Below are 25,243 nucleotides of genomic sequence, written 5' to 3' on the forward strand. Positions count from 1 at the left end.
TTCTTGCATTGTGCGATCCTCTCACGTTTCGCTTTCGACCCGTTACCTAACGTGTTGCAGCCACAATTGGCGGCGTGCAAAAAATAAACGTTGCAACCTACAGGAAATTCATCTCATGAATCTATGAAGCAGGTGCTGTCTCTTCCCGTTTGCACTCCGCCTCACTGCACCAATTTATTCTTCCGCGCACTATCATTCTCTATCGGTTTATTTTACGTAGACCATATATATACCTCGTGGTTGGGAAACAGTACTTCAGACACATATCCTATGAATTAGTATCGCTTACTAATTACGACATTTAATACAGGTTTACCGGCGTTTTCTCGTAATGGTGATGCCGGGGACTAGTTTCTCTCAAAAAACAAGTTCCACCCATTTCGCCATTTTATGTTCTGTAGCTGCTTTGTTGTGAAGAGGACGCTAGTCTGAGCCATTAACGACATTTATCTTCATGACAACGAATAAAATAGATGTCGCAACGAAGTTAATTGATTAATTATTACCCGGCTACACACCAGTTATCGCTACATAGTTATTCGGCGCTGCGCACAGTGCGGAAACGTTACAAGTTAGGTTAGCTAGCGACTTAGCTCGTTGGGCAACGTGTTTGCCGCAGCCGAACAAATCGACGCCAATTTCTCTGTAAAATCGTTATCTGCTAGAAGACACGTTGACGACCACCGTGCAAGACACGAAGACTGAGGAGATGGCGAGCTCGGTGGGAAATGTGGCTGACAGCACAGGTTGGTTGTCTCTGTTAAATCAACTAGAACATCTAACAAGTTAAACGTAGTTAACGTTAATATGAGTAAAGCAGCGTAGCCTGTCTCTGTCATTGACTTTTGTGTGACATTAGTGAACAGGAAGGTACTTCAAACGTAGGCCTAATAACGTTATATATATGTCAGTGTCCTTCTTATAACGACGATCAGAGTACCAAAGCTAACGTTAGCATAATTTGTAGCCGTTAGCATTAGCTTTTAATACAGTCTGCTGGTGTCACGTGCACGAACACTGCGTAAATGTGTTATTAAACGTTATTATTTATTTGTCATTTAAGCGGTTGGTTGCATTTTTACGTTATTTTTACTGGTTAACTCTGAACGCGTTATGACGTCAGTTTTTATTGGCAAAGCAGGAAAGCGATCAGGATGTCGTTGTTAATTTGTGAACGGAAAAAAAAAAATGGCCACTTCGATCTTAAAACACCACCACATTTTATTCAGACAACGCTCACGGGCCCCTCAGACACACAGACGGAACTGCAGTTGGTTAACTCTGACAGCGAAGGCATCGCCGCTTGGCGCCAATGGCCTGTGAACTGACTTGATCTTAAAAAATGTGGGCAGCTGAACCAGAATCTGTGGCCACTGGCTGCATTTTTTTTTTACCTGCCTCTTAATTCGTGCATTGTCTTTGGGTGGTGCAGGTATTCTACACTATACATTCACCTTCTTTAGACTAACAATAACGTTATTGACCTACGTGGATGGACCGGATCTACCGCAATCCTCGTGTTTGCTCTGGCCCTAATAATGGTGTCATGTCATCAAACCAGTCCTCCACCGGCAGTATAGTTTGCATGCATGACCTGCCCTTGACTTTCCATATCTCTGTGCCACACCCTGAGTAAGCTGACCTCAGATGACACTCTGGGACACGTATTATCATCACCACAAATATGTCTCTCAGAAAATTTTGATAACACGACACTGAAGTGGATAAATACAATATTACAATAATTTTGTGTTTTGTACCAAGAAGATTATGTACAAGATGAAGATGACCAGTCACAGAGTCATTATTTGCAATCTTGGATGTCTGCAGCTTTGTTTTTGGGCAGGTTTTATAAATGCGTTGTGTTACTTTTGTTAAAATATGAAGGCCATGAATTGTGAATGCCTCCACGTGTGTCATTCGTCGACATGTTTTTGTTTGTCTCTACATTTCATTGTTTCTGTTCTATAGGCAGAGATGATAGTATCACAGATAATGTGACGCTCAAGGATTTACATGGCAACTCTATAAAATCTGTCTGCTTGGTCCGTTGTGAAATTCTTTTAGTTGAGTAATATACTGAAAAGTTGCCAAACAAATCATAAAGTGTGTGAGACTATTTAAGCTGTCCCAAGACTACAATATGTTGTTTTAGGAAATAGTTACCCCAACACTTAATATTATTGCAGAATTCCCCGACATGTATCACAATTTCACTCCAGCTTGCCTGTTGCGTTGTTTTCTGTTGAGTTCCAGTTATTTGTTGAATGAAAATGTCATCATTTATTTTTTTGTTTTCATTTGTCTGATTTAATTTCTTCCATCACCTCTAACATGTTGTTTTCCCCCCTCCTTGGGTTGTGTTGGTGCTCCAGAACCAACAAAACGTATGCTTTCCTTCCAAGGGTTGGCTGAGCTGGCGCACCGGGAGTATCAGTCAGGGGATTTTGAGGCAGCTGAGCGCCACTGCATGCAACTATGGAGGCAGGAGCCTGATAATACAGGCGTGCTGCTGCTCCTGTCCTCCATCCATTTCCAGTGCCGAAGACTCGACAGGTGAGGTGTTGTGAGTGGGAGCTCTACGCACACTGAGCATGTGATGTGGAAGTAGCAGAGAATAATCGGTCTTCTCGCTTTGACTGTGCACATCTGGTCTGGGGAGTCCTTTCGAAGAGCCTAGGAGTCCTGCTACATGGTTTAATGTGGTCTCCTTCTGTCCTCTGCTGATTCTAACAAGTTTCTGGTGGTGGCATATCCTTGCTTTACAGGTGCTGTGGTGAAGGTTTCTGGTGTTCTGACAGATTTAAGTGTGATGTTTATGCCTTTATAATTCCTTAATGTTCTCCAGTACCAGCAGTATAAGGTTGCATATTGTTGCACTAGAGCAAACTGACAATAATCACACAAATTCTGAAAGTATAAATTGATATGTGCCTAATAATTAGAAACTACTGTCATTTTTAAAGTAACATTATTCTTAGGAGGTATAGATAGTGTGTGTTCTTACAATATGATCATTTATCTGCACGACAGACTTTCAGACAATGGATTCATTAAAGTTTGGTTGCTGATGACATGTGCATTGTACAGTGATGTGAACTTTTTTTTAGGCGGATCATCTTCATGTGCCGATTATGTTTTTAACCAGTGCACATCTTCTTTTCCTCTCTTGCACCTTGTTGTTGCCACTGCACAGCACATCAAGCTAAGCGTGCCAGCCCCCTCCGTTCTATAGTGTGACTGTTGTGCATCTGTTTTGGCCCTGCAGGTCGGCTCACTTCAGCACCTTGGCCATCAAGCAGAACCCAATGCTGGCTGAGGCTTACTCCAACCTGGGGAACGTGTACAAGGAGCGCGGGCAACTGCAGGAGGCCATAGAGCATTATCGCCACGCTCTGAGACTGAAGCCGGATTTTATTGATGGATACATCAACCTGGCAGCAGCTCTGGTGGCTGCAGGAGACATGGAGGGAGCAGTGCAGGCCTATGTCTCTGCATTACAGTATAACCCTGTAAGTGATATGCCATTGAAATTATAAAGCTGACAGGAAATCTTCCAATGTGGAGAACTTTATTGGACTAATTTTTTTTTTCTTGTGTGTTTTGAAGGATCTCTATTGTGTGCGCAGTGACTTGGGCAATTTGCTTAAAGCCCTTGGGCGTTTGGAAGAGGCCAAGGTAATGTTACACCGGGTTGGCATTTCACTGTATGTGTGTTGTTTATATTTTTGTTGTAGATTATCTTCTTTTTTTTCTGAGCCCATAAATCTTTGTTTTTTTTTTAGTGTCACCTTCTCAGGCCATAGAAGTTATTCCTTTTTCCCATTTGATGTTTTTAAAACACACGGAGTCCCTTCAGTTCAACCCCCCTGGCTAAAATGAAGGACTAAAAATGGTAGCATACCCTCATTTCTCAAGAGCTTCACTGAGCTACACACTCCCAGCTTAGAGAAAAACTTTTTGGGAGTATTGGACTGGAATGAGGCACTCAGGTCTTAATTTTTTAAGCGATAGTATGCACAACATTTTTGTTGAATACTTTTTAGACAGCTTCATGTTTTTTTAGTTTTTCAGTGAAGTATACATATAGCATTTGTCCCGAAGTTTTTTGCTTTATACTGACTTTGTATCAGAGGTCAGTCCCTCCCACCCCCTCCCTCCCTCCCTCTCTCTCAGGAAGAAAGGCTGGAGTCTTCAAATTTACACAGCGAATCCAACCTGGGCCATGCATTTTCATATAGTTGACTTTGGAGGGAAAATGCTGGCTCGGTCTTTGAAGAATACATGAACTGATGAGAAGCTAGTTATCTTTGCAGTGCAAAAGATAAGATGGTTTCTAACCGTACCAGTATACTCCTACGTTTTTTTATAAAGTGCCCAATGACTTTTCTTCTCCGTTCGCTGTCAGTACAGTAGCTGCCAGTGTGGGGGTTTTTACCAGGTGTTACACTTCAGTTTGCCCTATAACACGTGTTCATATTACAGGGGTTTTCCTGGGTTGGGTCAATCTGGAGATATGGAGTTGTCCCGCTGGTTACAGGCCATCTTATTTCATGCTAGAGGGGGGTAAAGGAGTGGGGAGGAGCATCAAGGAGTCACAAGCTCCACTGCTCTGTCGCTCCACCCCCCGCGCGCTCGCTGAGGACCGGTGGAGTGTGCGCGCTCAGAGCTGTCTTCCTGACCTTTGCCCTTAGTGTGAAAAGTGCTCAGGCACACAACGACAGTGCTTTTTCTGCACACATCTTCAGTTTTGTGAATAGGCTAAGTGATAAAGGTGTTTCCCCAGCTGGCTATCAGTTCTGATATCCACTGTTCTTCAGTAGTGTGTGGGTTTACGAGAGCTAATTCCTGAGCACCTTTTCCAAGGTGATCTCAGCGGTGTCAGGCAGACAACTCGCTATTTGTACTCCACCGCCTGCGTCAGATGCTGGGTTAGAAAGACAGAAGCACGCGCAGCAACAGCGTTGACCTCTTTATTTCAGAGCTGTGGAGGCTTCTAGATACAAATAATGAAACCACAGACTTTTCTCCCTACCCATTGGCCAGGATCCAAGAAAGCAGGCCAGGATAAAGAAATCAAAGTTTTAAAAATATTTCATGCAAATGATAAAAGAACAAAAGAAAAGCAATGATTAATACTTCTTCCCTTTTCCTTCAAATATGTAATATTATTCCCAACTAAATGGGATCAGTTCATTTGGGCAAGATCAAGCCAGTAACTGCCCTCCTGTAGTTTGATATGAAAACTGAATTGAAGGACAACTGGAAGCTTGACTATATGTCTTTGATAAACTGTACACATCAAAGCCTTTCTTCCCTCCCAGTTACCATTAGAGCATTTCTTTGATTTTTAAAAAAAAAAAGATGTACATTCATTGCATGAATGAATACTAAAAAATAATAGTATAGTTTTTATGTTTGTTGTGTTTTGGAAGAACGTGTTTTATTTCCATATTAAGAAAAGAATGTATTGTTTGAAAACTTTTACTAACGTTCTTGTTTTCTGATTTTGTCTCTTTTGGTTTTTCCACAACTGATATTGTTATTTAGAAGGTTTCAGGTGGGTGACACTATTCCTGCGTAGGTGCCTGGCGGAAAGGAACACTAGGGCAGCCTCAGTCCTCTCCTCTTCTTCCAGCCAGCTGCGGCCACCACTCTGACAAAGTCCAAAAATATGGTAACGGGTTTGTAACTGCCAACAAAAGAAAAACAACCTCACTTCATGCTTGAGCTCCTCTGTCTTGTGGCTACCTTTGAAGAGCAAAAGAAATAAAGTAACAGAACACTTCTTAAAATTTGCTATACTAAATACCCAATTCTATATTAAGTAAAAAGAAACTTCGATTTGGAAGCAATAATCGTGAAAAACAAGTAAGAACATCTAACTCTTACATGTTGGTTATTTTTCCTGGTTTGTTTTGTTTTTCCCTTCTTTATTTGGAGTTGCAGCGTTCTGATGATGATGCAGACGCGCTGTGAGTCTACAGTAGCGCAGGGGCTGCGCAGCGATACCCTCCAAGCGACCAAAATGGCGGAAAGCGCAAGCACGCGACCCCTACCCCCTTCATTCCCTTTGGCCTGTTGGTTGCTGACCTCTCCCCATTTACAACCAGCCTCGCTCCCAAAGGCGCCCAAATCTCAGAACCGATCCAAATAAATTGCCATTTACACCAAATACTTTTTTTTTTACTAATCCAGTGACGTCAATTGCTACTTTTTATTGGCTGTGTACAAATTGCCCTGCCGTTGCGTTAAGTCACTGGTTGACCCCTCACCCCTCACAGCCTGAGATGATTCACGGGTGCCGAGTGTGTGCCAGTCTGGTGCTGCCAGGGGTTGTTGGTCTGCAGCTGTTTCATCTGGCCATTCAGCGAGCGCAGCAGCGAAGTAATGACCTTTGCCAGGGGCAAGGTTACGCAAGCGGCGTTCCATGGTGCTTTGTGGTGGTGGTAATAGACCCACACAACGTGCTCGCGTTTGTTGCGCATGCATTACAGGGACCATAACTTGCACAAACTGTCCAGCATCCTAGGTTGTGAGAAATCATGGCAACTATTGGTGATACTCACGTTGTATCTCAGTATTAGATTTGCTAGTTGAGGTTATAACTGATCATTGTTGATGTTATTAGAGGGGGACGGTCTATACGGGGTGTAGGAACTACCATATCTGGTGACAAAGTGGTCATAACTGCAGGATGAGGACGTATGTGTGGGTGTTGGTTGGATCCGCGCAGCGTAGGAAAAAGCAATGCAGCTTTGCGCCGCAGACTTTTGCGCACGCAAGCCCATGCTGTAGACTCACTTTTTGCCATCTTGGAGAATTGTCACTAATTTTGCTTTCTCTGCCCTTTTTGTTTTTTCTTACTTTTATTCTCAATCTTCTATTTATTTTTATTTTACAATCCCTTTTCCTCCCTTCTACACACTATACCTCCTCCATTCTACCTCTTCTCCTCCTTTCCTGTGGTTTTTCATTATAAACCCATTGAAGGCTTGTTACCTGAAAGCCATTGAGACTCAGCCCAACTTTGCAGTGGCTTGGAGCAACTTGGGCTGTGTGTTCAATGCCCAAGGAGAGATCTGGCTCGCCATACATCACTTTGAAAAGGTCAGTTTCCTTGTTTTTTCCAGTTCTAATACTGTTTTGCATGTTTGTGTGGACTCCTGTTTTAAACTTGGTTTCCATTTTTAGGCAGTGACTCTGGACCCCAATTTCCTTGATGCCTACATCAATTTAGGCAACGTTTTGAAGGAAGCTCGCATCTTTGACAGGTGAGTCAGAATCAAACACAGTTTTAGACTGTATAGCAGTTATTTGACGAATTAATGTCTTAACTTTTCCATTCATTTGCCCCACCCTAACACACCTAGAGTTAAGAACATTGTCAGTTTCAGCTCCTCCCTATCTGCTCTTGTAGTTGTACTGGGCAGGGCAGATTTGCTGCACAGAACATAAAAACTGACGCCTTAGCTTGAAGGCACTTAAATTGAGGCAGTTAAAAAGGTGCTTAAAATAGTAAAACGTTGTAAATGATGTTGTTTAAGCCTCTAATGACTTGTAAGAAGTTATATAAAACGATGAGGGATTTATTTGAAGTGTCATACTGCTCTTGAGCATAACTTGTAACCGTGACTTCTTATGTTTCCAGAGCTGTGGCTGGATACCTGAGAGCCCTGAGTCTTAGTCCCAACCATGCAGTTGTCCATGGAAACCTGGCTTGTGTCTACTACGAGCAGGGCCTCATTGACCTCGCTATCGACACTTACCGTCGGGCGATTGAACTGCAGCCCCACTTTCCTGATGCCTACTGCAATCTGGCAAACGCCCTAAAGGAGAAAGGCAATGTAATGTGAATTTGAATCTACCAAAATCTTGAATACTTATCTGGTCCCTTTAAATCACTAAACTTATACGAAGCCAACAATTTCTAATGCCATTGTCTTTTCCAGGTGTCTGAAGCAGAGGAGTGCTACAACACAGCTTTGCGTTTGTGCCCAACACATGCCGACTCCCTCAACAACCTGGCCAACATCAAGCGTGAGCAGGGCAACATTGAGGAGGCAGTTCAGCTCTATAGAAAAGCCTTAGAGGTGCGTCAAGACTCTGCTTCTCTTACAACGCATTTGTGATATGAACTAGTGTGTTAAACAAAACGCTCACTCACTGATGATGTGAGCATGTTAAGCTAGTATTGGTTTATTTAGTAACACTTGGTTTTTCATTAGGTGTTCCCAGAGTTTGCGGCAGCTCATTCAAACCTGGCCAGTGTCCTACAGCAGCAGGGAAAACTCCAAGAAGCCCTTATGCACTACAAGGAGGCCATCAGGTTTGTAATAAATGCTACAGTTACCTGCAGCCTTGAGCCTCTTTCAGACAATCACCTATTTACACCTGTCTAACAATTGAATGTGTTGTATTCATGGTTGAATAACACCATTCCACGTCCTAATCACACTTCTGTCACAAATCGCAACACTGCCCAGAACACAGGTTTCTTAGAGTGTTATTTTTTTGTTGTTTAACACTAAGTGGAGCCAGTATCTGCCCACTCGTTTACACATTCAGTACTTTTTACATAGTCAGACCCGAATACTGCACCATCACAGCTAATTAATAAGACTGTGGTACTTTTTGCATCAGTATAAAGAATATATTTCAATACATGGACTACATGGGGCTGTACAACCCCCAAGTTGTGTACTTTTACACCCTGGTGGTTCATTTTCTCTGTGTGCCCTGTGTTTTAAAGTAAATGATCATGAATCTTATGAATCTTAAATATGAGACATGTGATATTGTTCTTCAAAGGCTTAAACTGATCTGATTGATTTCAGAATCAGCCCCACGTTTGCTGATGCCTACTCAAACATGGGCAATACCCTGAAGGAAATGCAAGATGTTCAGGGAGCGCTGCAGTGCTACACCCGTGCCATCCAGATCAACCCTGCCTTTGCTGACGCTCACAGCAATTTGGCCTCTATTCACAAGGTAGGGATGATTCTTAAATTTAGTTTGCATATTATTTCACTATTACATTCATAGCTGTATCACGTTGCCGTAGCCTAGAGCGAGGCAAAGCATTAGGTGCAACATTCTCTCATGCTCTCTTACTAATGTTTACACATGTTAGACCTTGTCATTTGTTGCCATTTTTGCATATTTTGATTTTTGCATCATGTATTTCTAAGGATTCTGGAAACATCCCAGAGGCCATTGCATCCTATCGAACAGCCTTGAAACTCAAGCCAGACTTCCCTGATGCGTACTGCAACTTGGCACACTGCCTACAGGTTATATGCTGATATATTTAGAAGTTTTTTTGAATATTCAACAGTCATATATAGTTTTGACTAGATATTCTGACTTTTTTCTTCTTTCTTTCTCCTTTCTAGATTGTGTGTGACTGGACAGACTACGATGAGCGGATGAAAAAGCTTGTGAGCATTGTGGCCGACCAGCTGGATAAGAATCGCTTGCCATCAGTGCACCCCCACCACAGCATGCTGTATCCACTCTCTCACAACTTCCGCAAGGCCATTGCCGAACGCCACGGAAACCTTTGCCTGGACAAGGTACACAAAATGATGAAAGCAAGTATCTTTTAATTTATATTTTTGGGAGCTGGAAGGTGGTGGAAGGTGATGGCAGCGCTGCTATGCAGGGACATAGGGAAGGTAAGCAATGGGCGAAATTGTGGAAAATTGGAAAAGAGGTGCACAATCTGGAGATGAATGGGATGCTTGCAGGGGCCGAGGGTCCAGTGAAAACTAGTGGATCTGCTCTGTGGTTTAGTATTTGTCCGTATTTTGATACAGTCAATTTACCATAGTCTGTGTAGAGTTGGCTTTGCTCATAGTTTTCTAACACCATTGCTCATTTTACAGATTAATGCACTGCACAAACCTCCTTACGAGCATCCTAAGGACCTGAAGGTCAGCAATGGACGTCTGCGCGTTGGCTACGTCAGCTCTGACTTTGGCAACCACCCCACCTCCCACCTGATGCAGTCTATTCCTGGAATGCACAATCCGGAGAAATTTGAGGTAGGTCATTTTTAGTATAATTTCAGAATGACACACCACACTGTTTATTGTAAGGTCTTGTCTTAATGATAAATTGGCTTATTTATTTATTTTTTTCCTAAGGTCTTCTGCTACGCCCTCAGCCCTGACGATAGCACTAACTTCCGAGTGAAAGTGGTAGCAGAAGCTCATCATTTCACAGACCTCTCACAGGTAAATGGAGTTGATATTTTTGTCAAGATTTGTCTTACTTAATGCCAAAACACAAGATACTTATACAGAAACTGTTTCCTATTCAATCCAGATTCCTTGCAATGGTAAGGCAGCTGATCGTATTCACCAGGATGGAATCCATATCCTCGTCAACATGAACGGATACACCAAGGGAGCTCGAAATGAGCTGTTTGCCCTGCGCCCTGCCCCCATTCAGGTTAGCTCTACATGTGATTGCTGATAGGCTTGGATTTTTATCATGAGGATAAATGCCACCTTAGATAACTGTGTCTTTATGTTCATATTCAGCCTCGTTATATCAGTATTCGTAAAAAATATTGACTAAAATGCAATCAAATGTTTCTTAACAGGCTATGTGGCTGGGTTACCCTGGAACCAGTGGAGCTCCCTTCATGGACTACATCATCACTGACAAAGAAACATCTCCAATTGAAGTTGCTGAGCAGTATTCTGAGAAACTCGCCTACATGCCCAATACTTTCTTCATTGGAGACCATGCCAACATGTTCCCCCATCTCAAGGTTTGTTGGTTTTTCTTATTTGCGCTTCTTTCAGTAAATGTTTACTGAAATAAGAGAAAAGCTGGTGACAGTTCTAACCACAAGCATGACGTTTGTTTTCTCTTGTTTGACCAACAGAAAAAGGCAGTGATTGATTTCAAGTCTAACGGTCACATTTTTGACAACCGCATTGTTCTCAACGGCATTGATCTGAAGGCCTTCTTGGACAGTCTGCCAGATGTCAAAGTGATAAAGGTGAGTGAGGAATATCACCTGCGCCTTAACTAACCAACCGTGTTTACTTAGTGTGGAGCACTGACTGTTTGTCCATGATATATTGACTGTTGAATTATGACTGGCCAGAAAGAAAACAATTAATCACTTGTCACTGTTGATCCTGAGTTATATTAGTAAGAACATCTCACAATACCTGCTCATTCTCTTCTGATAACATTACGTAAGCGTGCATATGAATGAAATTCAAGCATTTAACCTGAATCTTTACTCTGAGCAGATGAAGTGTGACAACAACCAGGAATCTGCCGGGGACACAAATGGAGCTCTGTCCATGCCGGTGATTCCCATGAACACAGCAGCTGAAGCAATCATCAACATGATCAACCAAGGCCAAATCCAAGTCACCATCAACGGCTTCACTGTCAGCAACGGCCTGGCGACCACGCAGGTTTGTCTAACTTCGCCATGCTTTCAAGAGAAATGATGCTTTAAGCCTGGTTTTCCAGCTTTTTACTTTAAACCGTCGTTCTTGGAAACGCTTGAAAACATGAGCATCAAGGCAACTATATTAAAAAAAATAACAGCAATAATTGTTCTCCATCTTAGATCAATAACAAAGCTGCCACTGGAGAGGAGGTGCCACGCACAATTGTTGTGACAACTCGCTCGCAGTACGGCCTCCCAGAGGACTCCATCGTCTACTGCAACTTCAACCAGCTCTACAAGATTGACCCCCCCACCCTTCAGATGTGGGCCAATGTAAGTTCATTCAAACTCCGCAGGTATCTTCAGCTCTGTACTTTATCACAAACATGAGTAATTGTTTTTTTAAAACGCTTCTGTTTCTGCAGATCCTGAAGCGTGTGCCCAACAGTGTTTTGTGGCTTCTTCGCTTCCCCGCCGTTGGCGAGCCCAACATCCAGCAGTACGCTCAGAACATGGGTCTGCCCGGCTCTCGCATCATTTTCTCTCCTGTGGCCCCCAAGGAGGAGCACGTGAGAAGGGGCCAGCTGGCTGATGTGTGCCTAGACACCCCTCTGTGCAATGGTCACACCACAGGCATGGATGTGCTCTGGGCTGGAACACCCATGGTCACTATGCCAGGTGAGGGTACTAAAGGATTAAGTAAGTTTAAAAATCATTAGTTGCTAATTACTGCTATAATACAACCTTTTATTTTTTTTGTATTAAAACCTATTACCATATCAAGTTTTAATCTCAAGTCCATTTAAAATCTTTTCAGGTGAGACCCTTGCCTCCCGTGTGGCTGCTTCACAGCTCAACTGTCTGGGCTGCCCTGAGCTAATAGCCCAAAGTCGCCAGGATTATGAAGACATAGCAGTCAAACTGGGCTCTGACATGGAATAGTGAGTAGAAATTTAACTGGCCACCTTAAAAACCCTTGCCCTTTTTAGTATTGGGCCATCTCTGACCATTGTTTTCTCTCCTGCAGCTTGAAGATGGTCAGAGCACGTGTCTGGAAGCAGCGAATCTGCAGTCCTCTCTTCAACACCAAACAGTACACAATCGACCTGGAGAGGCTCTATTTGCAGATGTGGGAGCACTACAGCAACGGCAACAAGCCAGAACCGCTGGTCAAATTCCAGACAGTAGAAACCAGTGAGAATGCCTGAACTGGAAGCACGCCCATTTCTTCTCCTTTCAGCCCCAATCGTTCTTAACCATTATCAGCACCCTAGCTTGAATGGTCGGTTTCCACTCCAGCCCCCCTTCCCCTGAACGATCTCCGTCCCTCATTTTTCAATTAAAGGACTCTTATTCTCAAGGAGCCTACACATGTTCACATCTCTTCCCATATTAAATTTCTCCCGACATCACCCACCTGAATTTCCGGAGCCAGACTGAGTCTGAGACTTTCAGGCAGCTCATCTGAGACTCTTGTCCTAAAACAAAGCATACGTCTTTGGTGAGCATGAGAGGATTGTGAATACCCTGCTACCCCTTCACTACTTGGGTCAATGGATTTTTCTTTTTTTTTTTTTTTTTTCTCTGGTCAGTGTGCATCCAGGACTCATTGCAGCTTGTGGAGAGAATGCCCAGCCTTCATTACTTGTTGATCTATTTATAAATGGATTAAGAGTGTTGTGTGTTTTAAAATGACAATGTTGCACCATGAAAATTGTAACTCGGACTTAAGTTTCAGTTTCAGCTTTAACATGCAATTGTAAAACATAAATTGCAACTGCTCTTTAGTTTGTCTTAAGCTGTTCTTAAAATGACTGCTGTGTGTAAATGTGCAAGTTTTGAGGAAGTGGTCCAGGCGGAGACAACCCCCTCACCGAATGCCAACTTTTATTTTGTCAATCCAGTAATATATTCATTAGCTGTTGACCATTTTGTTGTCACACTAAGCTTGTACAAGTGATTGGAAAACTACATTCATCGGAAAAGAGCTTAAATTTGAGTTTAGATGTCAGAGCAGTCCATAAATTGATATTGTTTTGTTTTTTTAATCACACAAACCAGGAGCGGGCTTGGTAAGTATTTTCTAAGCAGTTTTTCTTTTTGTATTGTTCGTTAACTGTATGCTGTCAATGATGCCAGGAGGCTCTACATATAATAATAAAAAAAAGAAAAAAAAAGATGGTAAAACCTGTCATGTGTTAGACGCCCTTAATACAATGAGCCACACTAACTGGAGGAAAATAAGTGTAAATACTGTAATGAAGACAGTGATATTCTGTCATGTGTGGGACAAATGAAAACAAGACGTTGAAATTTAGATGACGTTTTGTGAAAATAATTGGATTAAGAAAATCAAATGACATCCGTCTGTTGTTGAAGCAGGTGACGGACATAGAAGAGGCATAACAAGTGGGTATGAGCTAAACTAGTTACTCAAAGAGAGAATCCCCTTGTAATAAATATGAGTGCACTATATCCAGAATAATAAAGAGAATTTAGCTGACAGCAGTTTACTTTCCCTGCACATTTCTATCAGTCAAAATCCTAAATATGTGCTGTATTTGCTGTGGTATCTTAAATAGGAGCCGTAATAGTAAACCTGTATCAATGACTAGTTCGTAGTAAGAATAAATGGCAACTGTCATCAAAGATGGAATGACTTTATTGTCACATAAGGGAAATTCATTTTCACACATACATATATTCATTCATTAAATTCATTTCATATATATATATTTATTTATTTCGAAATATAGAAATAAAGAACAGTATTTAGCGCATTGTAAGGCGACCTGTGGTATTTTCACGGCTCTGCTGTGTGCGGAAGTGGGCGGAGACAAGACGGCCCAGTGAAATTTGACACCTCCTCTGATTGGTCGAATAACTCCATGACAACTTCCGGTACGATGGTGCACTCGATTTAAATTTCAGCAAATCCTGTCGACCGTCCTTTCCTTTAATTTTGAGGAAAAAAGAACCGCATTCGGTAAATTTTCTATCAAGTACAATATGCATACAGATACAGCTAATTCTAAATGGGTGTTCGTGTACACTTTTAGAAAACATGATATAATCTAATGTTAACTGGTGTAATATGAAGTTTACTTTAGTCGAGCTAACGTTAGCTAGCAAGTTGCTAACCATAACGACAACGTTTTCTGGCCACAATACCCGGCGCATATGGTTGTAAACTCATATATCTTATGTATTTGCATCTCTATTTGTTTTGCGTTTCCCAACATATATAATTATACATTTAGTTTAAAATAATTTGCATCATTGTTGTAGAAAACGTTGCTTTGACCTGGAGTAAATGTTAAATGATGGGTGTGCACGCTGTTTTCAGAGTGGAGGAAATGAACGATGACACCTGCAGTTTGTTTGAAAGAGTTGCTAAAAAGATGGGGTGGATGGATGAAGGAGGACTGGATGCTGCAGAAAAGCAGGTTTGTTGGTATAAAAACACAGTGGGACATTATTCATAACTTTAAAGGGTGACTGGGAAAAGACCATTTTTACCTGTGCAATACTCGGAGCAAGATCAATACGTTATGAATGAATGCTGTTATTGTTTTTTAGTTGGTGAGTGTAATTGGCAAAGACCGTCATGATGGCACAAGCGCTCATCGATCATCTGCGGCTGTGATCGACTCCAGTGATGATGACTTTGACCAGTGTGAGTGATTTCAACTTGCACAGCTTAAAGATGAACCTCTGGTCACATGTGTGTTCTTTTGATTTTTTACGTAATCTTTTTACTTCTTAGTTCTTACAGAAAAGTCCACTCCTCAGGCTAAAGCTACTTCTCAAAGGCCATTTACTTCTGCAAAGAAAGACAGGTAATGAAACAAAAGCCTCATCTGTGTCTTGTTGCTGATTGAATTTTGCATCCGATTTGTATTTGAACACCATTGGTCATGGCACTGTAACCGTAAACCAGTTTTACTCTTTTCAGTCTAAAAGCTCAAGTTGTGGGGAGCTCAGATGACGAGGACGTTTTTGAGACTTGTGAGTGCTTGGCTCATTACACTATTTGAGATTTTCTTTCCATGTGAAGTCATAAATCAGTGTTTTCTTATTTTTCTTTCAATTCTTTTAGTTCTGCAACGAATGAAGACTCCGAATACCAAACCCAGGAAAACATCTGACAGTGGGAGTGAAAACAGGTCGGGGTTCATGTATATTTCCATGTATATTTCACTTTGCCAGTATCAGGGATAAACATTTCACAACATACCTCTGTTTCTTTTGCGTTTAGCCTCCAACATTTCATAGTGGACGACTGCTCATCAGGTGATGACTTTATCAAGACAAAATCATCTTTTAAAGGTAATCGTAAAGCATCTTTTTATTTGCTCTGCTGTGTGTGCATGAAACACCACATGCTCCACATGTGACAGTCAAGTTTGTAATTACATCTAAACCCTTGCAACTTTTGCACAATTTGGCTTTATCTCCCACATTGTTCTTCAGATTGTGACATAAGACATATGTGTCTGAAGTACATTTTGACCCCTAAATATTTATCGCTATGTCTTAACCTGAGACACTTGTATTCTTACTGATAGTTTTTTCTTCATTGACGTAAACCCACTCCAATTACTGCTGGGACTTTGCGTTTTATTTTATAGGCATTGTAAGATTGAGTTGTTTTGTTATTTCTAGTTTGAACCTGTAATGTCCAACATTACACATGCTTTAGGTCTGGACTGTATATTTATACGACAGTAACTTTAGGTCTTATGTTTTGCAGTTCCTAAGAAGAGCAATACTCCAGCAGCTCCGAATCCATCGAGGAAACCACTGTCTGAGTTTAACTCGCCAGTCTTCGTTAGTGACAGTGAGGATGAGGATGACAGTGTTGTGGTGAAGAGCAGTTGGAGGACCCGCCACTCGAAGCCCAAGCCGCCCCAAAAGGCTAACAAGAATAAGCCTGCTCTGTGCGATAAAGAGGACATTTCGCCCTCTACGCCTTTGCCTTCCTTTCCCTCCGTTCCTTCTCCTTTTGCTCTTCCTCTCCACACAGCTCCAACATCGAGCGCCACTACCAAGCGCACTCTTTCAGCCCCTTCAAAGCTGGAGGATTCAGACAGTTCAGAGGATGAAGAGTTCTTATCCCTTCTGGAGAGAATGAAAAGGAAAAACTTGTTGTCTGGGACCACATTCTCATCTAAGAGCACCAAAGGTACAGCAGCAACTTCATTTTGACCGATTACAAGACTCTTCCCTTGTATTTTGTTTTATTTTATTTTGCGCGTGCATTTAGAGTCCAGTAAGGAACCGCCTGTGACAGTTCCTCCTGTGAAGGGATTCACGACGCCAAGCTCCAAGAATTTAGTGGAAACTCCTCAGCATTTGAAGATACCAGGGAAATCCTCTCTCTTGAAGCCTGTCGTCAGTCAGACAGAACCCAGACATGGTCCCACCAGCAGGTACATCTGTTTTCATGTACACTCTTGAATATTGGGCTAATTTGTTATAAATGTGGGGTAGCATTTTATCTTTCACTCTCTCATAATTTGTGCACATACATTTATCTTGATTCTGCCCTGCCTGTGTCTTTTATAGGGTGGCCGTGTGTAAGACTCCAGGTTGTTTCTTGCAGTCGCTGACAAACCCTGCTTCCAGCTATGGGATATCTTTTAAGCGGAACAAGGAAGAACTCACGAACAAACTCTACAAACTCTACAACACCAGTGTATTTGACAGCAAGGTGATGACAAAGAAGCTTGTTGCTTGTTTTATTGTATTCTATGAGTGTTAAGACCATGAGTATTGGAAAAGTTACACGTCCATGCAGACACCAGTCGGAAGGTTACATACACATACACTCCAAATTCGCCTGCACAAACAAAACTATGCAAATGTTTTTACAAATCAGTCGGTGAACTACAGCAGTGGACGTTGTGAAGTCTAGCCAAACGCTAATTTGAGCAGAACTGAAAAATGAAGGAGGCCTGCAAACATGACTCCGGTTCTGTCAGCTGACAGGATGGGCTAAAATTCTTGTATCTTATTGTAAGAAGCTCTTTGAAGTTTACCCAAGACATTTGACCCAGGTCAAACTGTTAAAAGGTAAGTCTACTAAGTGCTGAGTGTATGTAAACGTCTGACTTCAACTGTAGATGCATATGTAAACTGTAACTTGACAACGCCTGAGGCAGTACTTCTATTTTTTCTTTGAAACTGAATGTGCTGATGCTCAAAGCTTGAAGAAACTTGTTACTGTTACGATCTCAATTGTATGAATGCATTGTTTGATTTCGTCATTAATGTATTTTGCCTTTTTGTTTTCTTTGTGTTCTCAGCTTCCCGTCGATATGTCAGTGACTTGGAATAAGAAGATGCGTAAAACAGCTGGCTACTGTATTACGGGGCAGGAAAGAAATGGAGGGAGCCGCTACGCCCGCATTGAACTCTCAGAGAAAGTCTGTGACTCTGCAGGTAATGCTCTCGTACACAAACACCGATCAGCCATAACATTAAAACCACTGACAAGAGAAGTACATATCATTGACCATCTTGTGCCAATTCAGTGTTCTTCTTCTGACCTGGCATTCACGTGGATGTTACTTAAACATGTACACCCCCACCCCATAGCAATGACACTTCTTGGCAGCAGCCTGACACAGAAACACACACAAAAACGGTTTAGGAAAACAAAGAATACGACAAGGTGTAGATCTGGCCTTCAAATTCACTAGATCCCAAACTGATCAAGTATCTGTGGGATGATCCACAGAGGAACCTCCCTGCAACCCACAGGACCCAAAGACCCCCACTAACAACATTGTGTTGCCAGATAGTCACAGTTGTTTTGGAGGTGCAAGGGAGACCTACACAACATTAGGAAGGTGGTCATAATGTTGTGCCTGACTGGTGTAGTTTTGTTATTCAACTATTTTTGGTCAAATTACATTAAGTGAGTACTTTAAACTAATTAAACTACAAGATAAATATGTGTTTACTTATCATAAGGAGCAAAATGCAGTTGAAAAGGGTTGTTTTTTTGATTGTCTCTAAACATAAATGTAGTGTCTCATTTCATGCACAGTAGAGTTGTCCTCATCCTTTTACTGTCCTTGTCCTACTAGATCGCCTCAGGGACACATTGGTACACGAGATGTGTCACGCCGCAACGTGGCTGATTAACGGTGTGAGGGACGGACACGGAAACTTCTGGAAGCTGTACGCCCGCAAAGCCACACTGGCGCATCCTGAGCTGCCCGTTGTCACACGCTGCCACAGTTACGACATCAAGTACAAGTTCCAGTACCAGTGCACCCGCTGTCAGAACACGTACGTCTCTCAATTTCCAGTTGTCCAAAACCCCCCACTTTGCATTTTTTTGTTTTTTCTATCTTTTTTTTGTTAATTCACCTCGTATTTGCAGATTTTCTTCCAATACTCATTTTTCTGATGATTGTTCGCAGGATCGGGCGTCATTCAAAGTCCCTGGACACCCAAAGGTTTGTGTGCGCCCTCTGCACGGGTCAGCTCGTTCTGCTGACTCCCTCCAAGCCGCGTGCTCCCACGCCCTTCGCCAGCTTCGTCAAAGAAAATTATGGGAATGTGCGACAAGAGCTAGCAGGACAAAGCCACGCGGAGGTGATGCGGAAACTTAGCGCAGACTTCGCCTCAAAGACTAAGATCAGCCAGAGCTGAGCTGGTAACTTTCGTTCGGGAAAAACTCGCTCACGGTCCGGACTACCTCGATCGACTGGTCTTTTATTACTGAGCAGCTGTGATGATTAATATTGATTCTATTTTTTTATGTTTTGTTTGTATATTATTAGAGTTGCTGTGACTGGAAAAAGCCGAGCCTTATCAGCAAGTTCGTGTGGCCTAGTTTGTCTGCGTTCAGTGTGATGTGCGTGTGGATGATGAAAGTTTATACCACCGGTTAACCTTGACATTTAAAACGCAGCCTTGAGTTTCTGATGGAACTGGAATTGTGCTGTATCAGGGTGAACATCTGATGTGATTGACAATATTTTTTTTTATCTTGTTCTCATGATTAGTTTTGCAAATAAAATGTTCATTACTTTAACCAACATTTGTACGTGAAATAACTGTTTCAGAGTTAGACGTTTAAGATGTGTATATGTCCATTTTCAATCTCTCAATTTTTTGCTTCTCAAAATTCAAAGGAGTTCGTACCTTAAATTACGTCTTAAGGCATTAAATCTGTATGTTCCTCCAGCTCTGCGGCCTCCCTTTTGAATATTTTATAGAAATATGGAAATATGAGTGTGTGAGGGTGAGAGGGGTTTGTGTTTTCCATGACTGTGCCTTTGCTACCGGGCAAATATTGACATGCAGAATGCAGTTCTGCACGGATGCATCATTGTTGTCCCTGACATTTGTATTAATAATCAAAGGCAATCCTGATATCAAACACTAGCTGTTGACACGCCTCCGTGTCGGGGATGAACGCTGACATCATGAGGCTCAGTTAATGGATAGCCTTGCCGTGCTCGGCGCATACACTGCTTGATCTGAACCGGCACAATGAAGCAGCGATGATCTGCTTTATTCTAATTAACTGGAAATAAACAACCTCTTAAGGTGAGTATGAATGCAACCATATACCGGAGTCCAAAAAGTTGGTTGTTTGTCTAAAACTGATTGCTGTTAAAGCAAATGCGTGTTTTTTTTCTCTTTTTTTAGGAAAGCCAACGGAACTTTATCATGGACATCCACTGCAATGTGACAAAACTAGAGGCCTATTCTAACATCAACTCCACCATCTTCCACCTGGTTAAGATGGTCAGCATGTGCGTGAGCTGCACCCTGAACACGATACTCAGCGTCCCCCTGCTCCTGGTCCTTCCTCGCTCCCCGTCCCTCCTGCGACACACCCGCTTCCTGCTCCTCATACACCTTCTCCTCTGTGACAACCTGCAGGTACGATTTTTTTTCTTTTTTTTTACATGGCTGCGCTGAATGGAACGCTCTCTGACATCTAAACTCGGTGACCGCTGTCATTTCAGCAAATCATCTGGACAATCAAAGCGGTTATTTTAATATCCACCGAAGGAATACCCGTGACCCAGTGTCTGATCATATGCGCTGCCAACCAGACCTGCTTGATGGTTTGTAAAACGTTTGTCATATTTGTGCAATTTTAATGTTGTTGATCGATGGTCGCAATGGATAGTGATTTAAAGGTCAGACTGCACTGTGTGTTGTCAGTTTACCAGTGTTTTAATACAAGGCCATTAGTCCTATAGGCATTACTCCGGTTTAAAGGATAGTTTTTAATTGTTCAAATTTAGGTTAAAAAAAAAAGAATAATCCAAACTTAATACAGGTTCAGTTTATTTGTTTCTTCAGCAGTTAGTCGCTTTGGTTTTCCCAAATCCACTTCAGGGATTTTAACCAAAAGAGAAAATATTGGAACCTCCATAATAACTCCTCATTTGATTGAGGACATACACTATATTTTTATGTACGTTAAATGAAGTTGTCGCTGTGTGGACATGATCATCAGTAGCGGATTTGGAGCTTTTGAACACCGAAGACAACATGCTGTAGGACAGACTGGGACAGTGTCCGCTCCACTGACCAAAGCTATAGATCAAAAAGCAAAACATGTCACTCGTGGCAAAATGATGCTCAATGATGAAAAATGCTATTTTTCAGTTTACACTGTAGCACGACATGCTGTAAACGCCTTAAGTCACACCAAAGCCTTATTTTATCTTTGGCGCTGCTTTAAAAATTTTAGGACAAGGATGGTTGTAATTGGAATTACACTAGAGAGAAATTCTGCAGTTAATTACTTGGTGTATGTAACATGCACTGACACTTAAAAAAAATCTATCCTTTAACTACTTGTGTACAGCACAAGATGACATCAATTATTCAGAAGTGAATCAGGATAAACTTAAAGCAGAGACATCGCTACTTTTAACCAGAGGCCTTGTTGAACGTTCTGTGACACAGATGTGATTTTATGCAAGTCTCAAGTATCTGCTTCTAACACACCTGTCACTGAAACGGCACAGCTCAAGGATTTGTTTGAAGAGTTGCATCTGTCTAATTCGTGCCTTTTGCACAGGTGGACCTCCTGCTCAGCACCGCTCTCGCTGTGGACCGCTTCGTCGCGATCAAGTGGCCCCTGCACTATGAATTCTTGATGTGCCAAAAAAGAAAGAGGGCAACGGTTGCGTTCATATGGACCTTACCGCTGGTTTTCGGCGGCGTGGCTCTGTGCATCAGCCTCAGCACCATCCAGGTCAGCTTGACCCTCTCCCGTTGCCGTCCTCTCATCTTGACGCCCTGCCTGTCGTCCACGGCGCCCCTGGTGCTTTTTTGCACCGTGGGCAACGCCCTGGTGGTGCCGGTCTGCTACCTGGTCATCCTGGGATGCTTCTCCCTCCTATACCTGGACATGCGCGGAGGACTTCTCTGCACCAAGAGAGCCTGCGTGACCCTGGCCCTCCAAGCAGTGCAGACCATTCTCTTCTCAGTCCCCGTGGTCATGGACAGCTACCTGATCCCCGGCTACCTGCACAGCGACGCTCTGGACATCGCCACCACCATCACCTACAACATGGGGGTGACTCTCATCCCTCTGGTTTACGGGTACCGCTCTCGGGAGCTGCAGCAAAGGATCCGGCAGGCTGCAAGCATGAACCAAGTCAACAACCAAATTTCTCCGTAATGACGGTTTTGAGCTAAGAGCCATATGTTCCCATTCGGCTCTGCAGGGTTTCCTCCCACATTTGTTTAACCGCACTTAAAATTTACATGTTTGAAAAGGGAAGATTGGATGGCTGAGTCAATACGGTAGTTGAATTGAAAGGGCAAACGGTGTGTATGTCATTAGCAGCAGCAGCAGCAGCAGAGTAAATTCAATGCGAGTTAAAAACAGAGCTGCTGGAACACTGATAACACTCATAAAAATGAAAAACAAAAGACGAGACAGTCTGCTTCAGTCTATTTAATTTGTACCTTGAACACTACAATTTACTATATATATTCGTATATATATTTATATATATATATATAATATGTTATACAAAACATTCAAGAATACAGAAGAGAAAGTTTGCACAAAAGGAAGGATAAATACTAATGTAACCGGAAAAGAACGTCGACGATCATAATTCAAACATGGCACGAGCTGTGGGGGATGTGCAGCTGAGGGAGGTCGGGCAGCTTCGAGCTGTGATGATTGCCCCTTTAGGAGGCACAGGCACAAATCTAGAGGCAGCACGGAGGTGAGACGACGCTCCTCGTACAAGCGGCTTCTCGTTAAAAAAAAAAAAAAAACAGCACAGAGGAGCCAAAAAACCTGAAACACTGCCCTCACCACTTTTTTAACGCCGACTGGATCCGACATAACGCACAAACTCTATCAAACAAAGCTTTGGAATGTACTGTGTTTGTCACTGTATTGAGGCTGGATCTGAATATCCCTCAACCATACGCAGGCTTTTCATCAATACCATTAATACACATCGTTCAGGTATGCAGCGATTCAAAACAGGAGCATGTTCGACGCCTTTACTGTTGTGACTGATAAAGTTTATGGTGATAATTTGGCTTTTCATCAGACCAAGTGTTGGTCTTTTATGATATAAACTTGCAAATATGGATTTCGCTGTTTGGCGCTGGAATAAATAAAATCTGTTTCTTTTTAAGTCCACTAGATGGTGATGTTGAGTTAAGTACAGTAACGATTATGTTGCAATAAAAGCTGTTCGTGTTTGTTTGGCGAATGCAGATCATCTGTTTATGACCGGGTCTCATGACGCCGCTGGTCGGTCTGTCTGCTTGACAATCCCATTACGCAGCAATAAAATTGACCGATGTGAGGTGACAGACTGAGCTTTTTTTTAGACAACGCTGGCATCACTTCCAGGTGAAGCACATAATAAATCTGAATATTTGTCGTAAAATTCAGCAAAACTAAAACATCATTGTACTCTGACATAGGTGTTGTTGATAATATTATGTTATCCCAGAGACGGTAAAGAGTTCTGATTGGCTGACTGGTTTTTAAAATAATCGTGCATCCACAACACAATAATAAGGGGGGGGGGGTTTGTGCAGCATTACATATAAACCGCCACCGGTCTCCTCGAGCGCTGCGTCGCCAGCTCCGTCACGCGTCACGCGCTTCCTTCAGTACAGGCAGGTTTTCTTCATGATGCGCAGGAACTCCTGCTGGTTCACTTCTCCATCTCCATCCCTGTCGGCTTCGTCTATCATTTCCTGCAGAAGCAAACAACGTGCAAGGAAGCGCATAGAAGAAGAACAGGCGTGTGGAGGAAACAAATGACAGTATTCGTGAATGGAAAGGTGTGTTGACATTACTCAAAAGTGCACTCATTGTCTTTGGCTTAGCCCGTAGGTTGCTGTATTACAGTTTAATACAGTTTTATTATATATTATCGTGCCTCACCTGCAGCTCCTCGTCCGTCAGGTTCTCTCCAAGCTCTTTGGCCACTCTCTTGAGATTCCTGAATGAGATCTTGCCCGTTTCATCGTCATCAAACAAGCGGAACGCTTTCAGGATCTCCTCTCTGGAGTCCTTCTCCGCCTTAAAATTAGAGACAATGGAGAGATAAATTCAAAGTTTGTGTGTGGCAATATATATAAACAGCAGCATGTCCAATGTTGTGTTAAATCTGGAGTAGTACAGCTACAGAAAAGTTTTAAATATCCACCATTTTCTGTGTCATGATAGTCAGGAAGTCGCCGAAGGAGATCTTTCCCGTGCCGTCTTTATCCACCTCCCCGGTCATCTTCTTGATCTCCTCTTTCTTTGGCTCAAACCCCAGAGCTCTCATTGCGACCTGGAACAGAAAGGTTGAGGGTGGATGACTATTAGATCTGCAGTGTCAGGTGGAGGGTTAAACACACACGTGGACAAGGGGCTTCCCTTCGATCGCAGGCCGAGATGCCTTCACCCCTGTTACCTTGAGCTCCTTCACATCGATGTATCCAGAGCCGTCGGTGTCAAACAGCTCAAAGGCCTCCCTGATCTCCTGCTTCTGCTCCTCCGTCAGCTCCGGCTTGGGGGCTGTCTTCTTCCGGGGAGGCGGCACAGGACCCTGCAGGGATGGCCTCTTGGCGCTGGTTGCCTGGTGGGACACGGTGGGAAAGAACACATGTATTCGAACAAGTCCATTTTGAGAGGATGGGCATCTGCTTCCTCCTTGTGCCTGTGAAGCAATTAAACACATCTGTGTACTAGAATAATAAGAATTTTATCCTGCAGCTCACATCAAACACGCTAACATGCGTTATATTAGATTATATATATATATATACATATATATATATAAAAAGGTTTCACTCACCATCAGTTACTACTGTATATTTGACTGACAAAAAGACACTGCAGATCTAATAGTCAATCACTGTTTTCCTCGGCGCTCTGACGCCTCCCCTATCAATTAGAGAGGCTGCGATCATGAAACGGTTTCTTACTTTCTGCTCGCATTAACCGATTAACCGCACTGGATATCAGGCTAGTCTTTTAATGCACCGAGGCCTGCTGCTTATTTCCCAGAAATACCTGCTAAAAGATGAACGTTTCTGGTCTACAGCGTGCACAGCAGCTGCTGTCACGAAGTCTGGGTGTTTGATTTGGTTTTCCCTTCGTGCCAGCCGACAAGCCCATCGTCTGTTGGCCACCGAGGAGTCGAGGCAGGCCGCGCGCAGGGACATGTGGGAGTAGAAATCCAACGCACCAGTCGGGCAAAAAGCTGAGTGGTTCCCGAGGATCACGTGGTCGACGAGGAAATTCGGAGCTGCAGAGATACATGCTGGATAACTGAGTATTTTCATATTTATTTGGATGAT

At 42.7% G+C, this 25,243-nt stretch overlaps 4 protein-coding genes across 9 annotated transcripts; 3 read left to right on the forward strand and 1 right to left on the reverse strand.

Moving 5' to 3' along the window:
* The first annotated feature begins 379 nt into the window (after positions 1-379).
* LOC125007761 (UDP-N-acetylglucosamine--peptide N-acetylglucosaminyltransferase 110 kDa subunit) lies at positions 380-13,580 on the forward strand. Of its 5 annotated transcripts, none has more exons than XM_047584538.1 (22): positions 380-746; positions 2,376-2,556; positions 3,269-3,512; positions 3,610-3,678; positions 6,994-7,110; positions 7,195-7,274; positions 7,652-7,847; positions 7,953-8,093; positions 8,229-8,329; positions 8,838-8,991; positions 9,192-9,293; positions 9,396-9,575; positions 9,888-10,046; positions 10,149-10,238; positions 10,330-10,455; positions 10,610-10,780; positions 10,898-11,014; positions 11,274-11,444; positions 11,603-11,755; positions 11,848-12,121; positions 12,240-12,363; positions 12,450-13,580. In XM_047584538.1, exons 1-22 carry the CDS (start codon positions 710-712, stop codon positions 12,628-12,630), a joined length of 3,168 nt encoding a protein of 1,055 aa, XP_047440494.1. In that variant the 5' UTR covers positions 380-709; the 3' UTR covers positions 12,631-13,580. The 5 variants fall into 5 exon arrangements, with proteins under 5 accessions (XP_047440494.1, XP_047440496.1, XP_047440495.1 ...); XM_047584540.1 differs by having other exon boundaries at positions 2,406-2,556; XM_047584539.1 differs by having other exon boundaries at positions 381-746; positions 11,848-12,100.
* A 708-nt stretch (positions 13,581-14,288) lies between these two features.
* On the forward strand, positions 14,289-19,472 carry gcna (germ cell nuclear acidic peptidase). Its single transcript, XM_047585301.1, has 13 exons — positions 14,289-14,408; positions 14,769-14,868; positions 15,002-15,098; positions 15,189-15,261; positions 15,378-15,430; positions 15,522-15,588; positions 15,681-15,751; positions 16,176-16,607; positions 16,689-16,854; positions 16,991-17,135; positions 17,731-17,866; positions 18,517-18,721; positions 18,856-19,472. The coding sequence occupies exons 2-13, from the start codon at positions 14,779-14,781 to the stop codon at positions 19,085-19,087; spliced, it is 1,767 nt and encodes a 588-aa protein (XP_047441257.1). The 5' UTR covers positions 14,289-14,408; positions 14,769-14,778; the 3' UTR covers positions 19,088-19,472.
* Positions 19,473-19,990: 518 nt separating this feature from the next.
* LOC125008345 (olfactory receptor 4C15-like) lies at positions 19,991-22,226 on the forward strand. Its single transcript, XM_047585551.1, has 3 exons — positions 19,991-20,329; positions 20,416-20,517; positions 21,486-22,226. Exons 1-3 carry the CDS (start codon positions 20,114-20,116, stop codon positions 22,089-22,091), a joined length of 924 nt encoding a protein of 307 aa, XP_047441507.1. The 5' UTR covers positions 19,991-20,113; the 3' UTR covers positions 22,092-22,226.
* A 129-nt stretch (positions 22,227-22,355) lies between these two features.
* On the reverse strand, positions 22,356-25,059 carry cetn2 (centrin, EF-hand protein, 2). Of its 2 annotated transcripts, none has more exons than XM_047585552.1 (5): positions 24,739-25,059; positions 24,355-24,600; positions 24,103-24,231; positions 23,838-23,975; positions 22,356-23,647 (listed from the first exon to the last, which is right to left on the reverse strand). In XM_047585552.1, exons 1-5 carry the CDS (start codon positions 24,739-24,741, stop codon positions 23,558-23,560), a joined length of 606 nt encoding a protein of 201 aa, XP_047441508.1. In that variant the 5' UTR covers positions 24,742-25,059; the 3' UTR covers positions 22,356-23,557. The 2 variants fall into 2 exon arrangements, with proteins under 2 accessions (XP_047441508.1, XP_047441509.1); XM_047585553.1 differs by having other exon boundaries at positions 24,355-24,519; positions 24,739-25,050.
* Positions 25,060-25,243: the final 184 nt, after the last annotated feature.

Source organism: Mugil cephalus, chromosome 5, assembly GCF_022458985.1.
Source record: "Mugil cephalus isolate CIBA_MC_2020 chromosome 5, CIBA_Mcephalus_1.1, whole genome shotgun sequence".
Taxonomy (NCBI): domain Eukaryota; kingdom Metazoa; phylum Chordata; class Actinopteri; order Mugiliformes; family Mugilidae; genus Mugil; species Mugil cephalus.

Coding starts and splice junctions, on each gene's coding strand:
- gcna (XM_047585301.1), top strand. CDS start 14,779: ATGAACGATGACACCTGCAGTTTGTTTGAAAGAGTTGCTAAAAAGATG. Junction 15,262..15,377: donor ACTTCTGCAAAGAAAGACAG/GTAATGAAACAA, acceptor TACTCTTTTCAG/TCTAAAAGCTCAAGTTGTGG. Junction 15,589..15,680: donor GACAGTGGGAGTGAAAACAG/GTCGGGGTTCAT, acceptor TTTTGCGTTTAG/CCTCCAACATTTCATAGTGG.
- cetn2 (XM_047585552.1), bottom strand. Junction 24,232..24,354: donor TCGATGTGAAGGAGCTCAAG/GTAACAGGGGTG, acceptor TTTCTGTTCCAG/GTCGCAATGAGAGCTCTGGG. Junction 23,976..24,102: donor CTATCATGACACAGAAAATG/GTGGATATTTAA, acceptor TCTAATTTTAAG/GCGGAGAAGGACTCCAGAGA.
- LOC125008345 (XM_047585551.1), top strand. CDS start 20,114: ATGGACATCCACTGCAATGTGACAAAACTAGAGGCCTATTCTAACATC. Junction 20,330..20,415: donor TCCTCTGTGACAACCTGCAG/GTACGATTTTTT, acceptor CTGTCATTTCAG/CAAATCATCTGGACAATCAA. Junction 20,518..21,485: donor CCAACCAGACCTGCTTGATG/GTTTGTAAAACG, acceptor CCTTTTGCACAG/GTGGACCTCCTGCTCAGCAC.
- LOC125007761 (XM_047584538.1), top strand. CDS start 710: ATGGCGAGCTCGGTGGGAAATGTGGCTGACAGCACAG. Junction 10,047..10,148: donor ACAATCCGGAGAAATTTGAG/GTAGGTCATTTT, acceptor TTTTTTCCTAAG/GTCTTCTGCTACGCCCTCAG. Junction 10,781..10,897: donor ACATGTTCCCCCATCTCAAG/GTTTGTTGGTTT, acceptor TTTGACCAACAG/AAAAAGGCAGTGATTGATTT.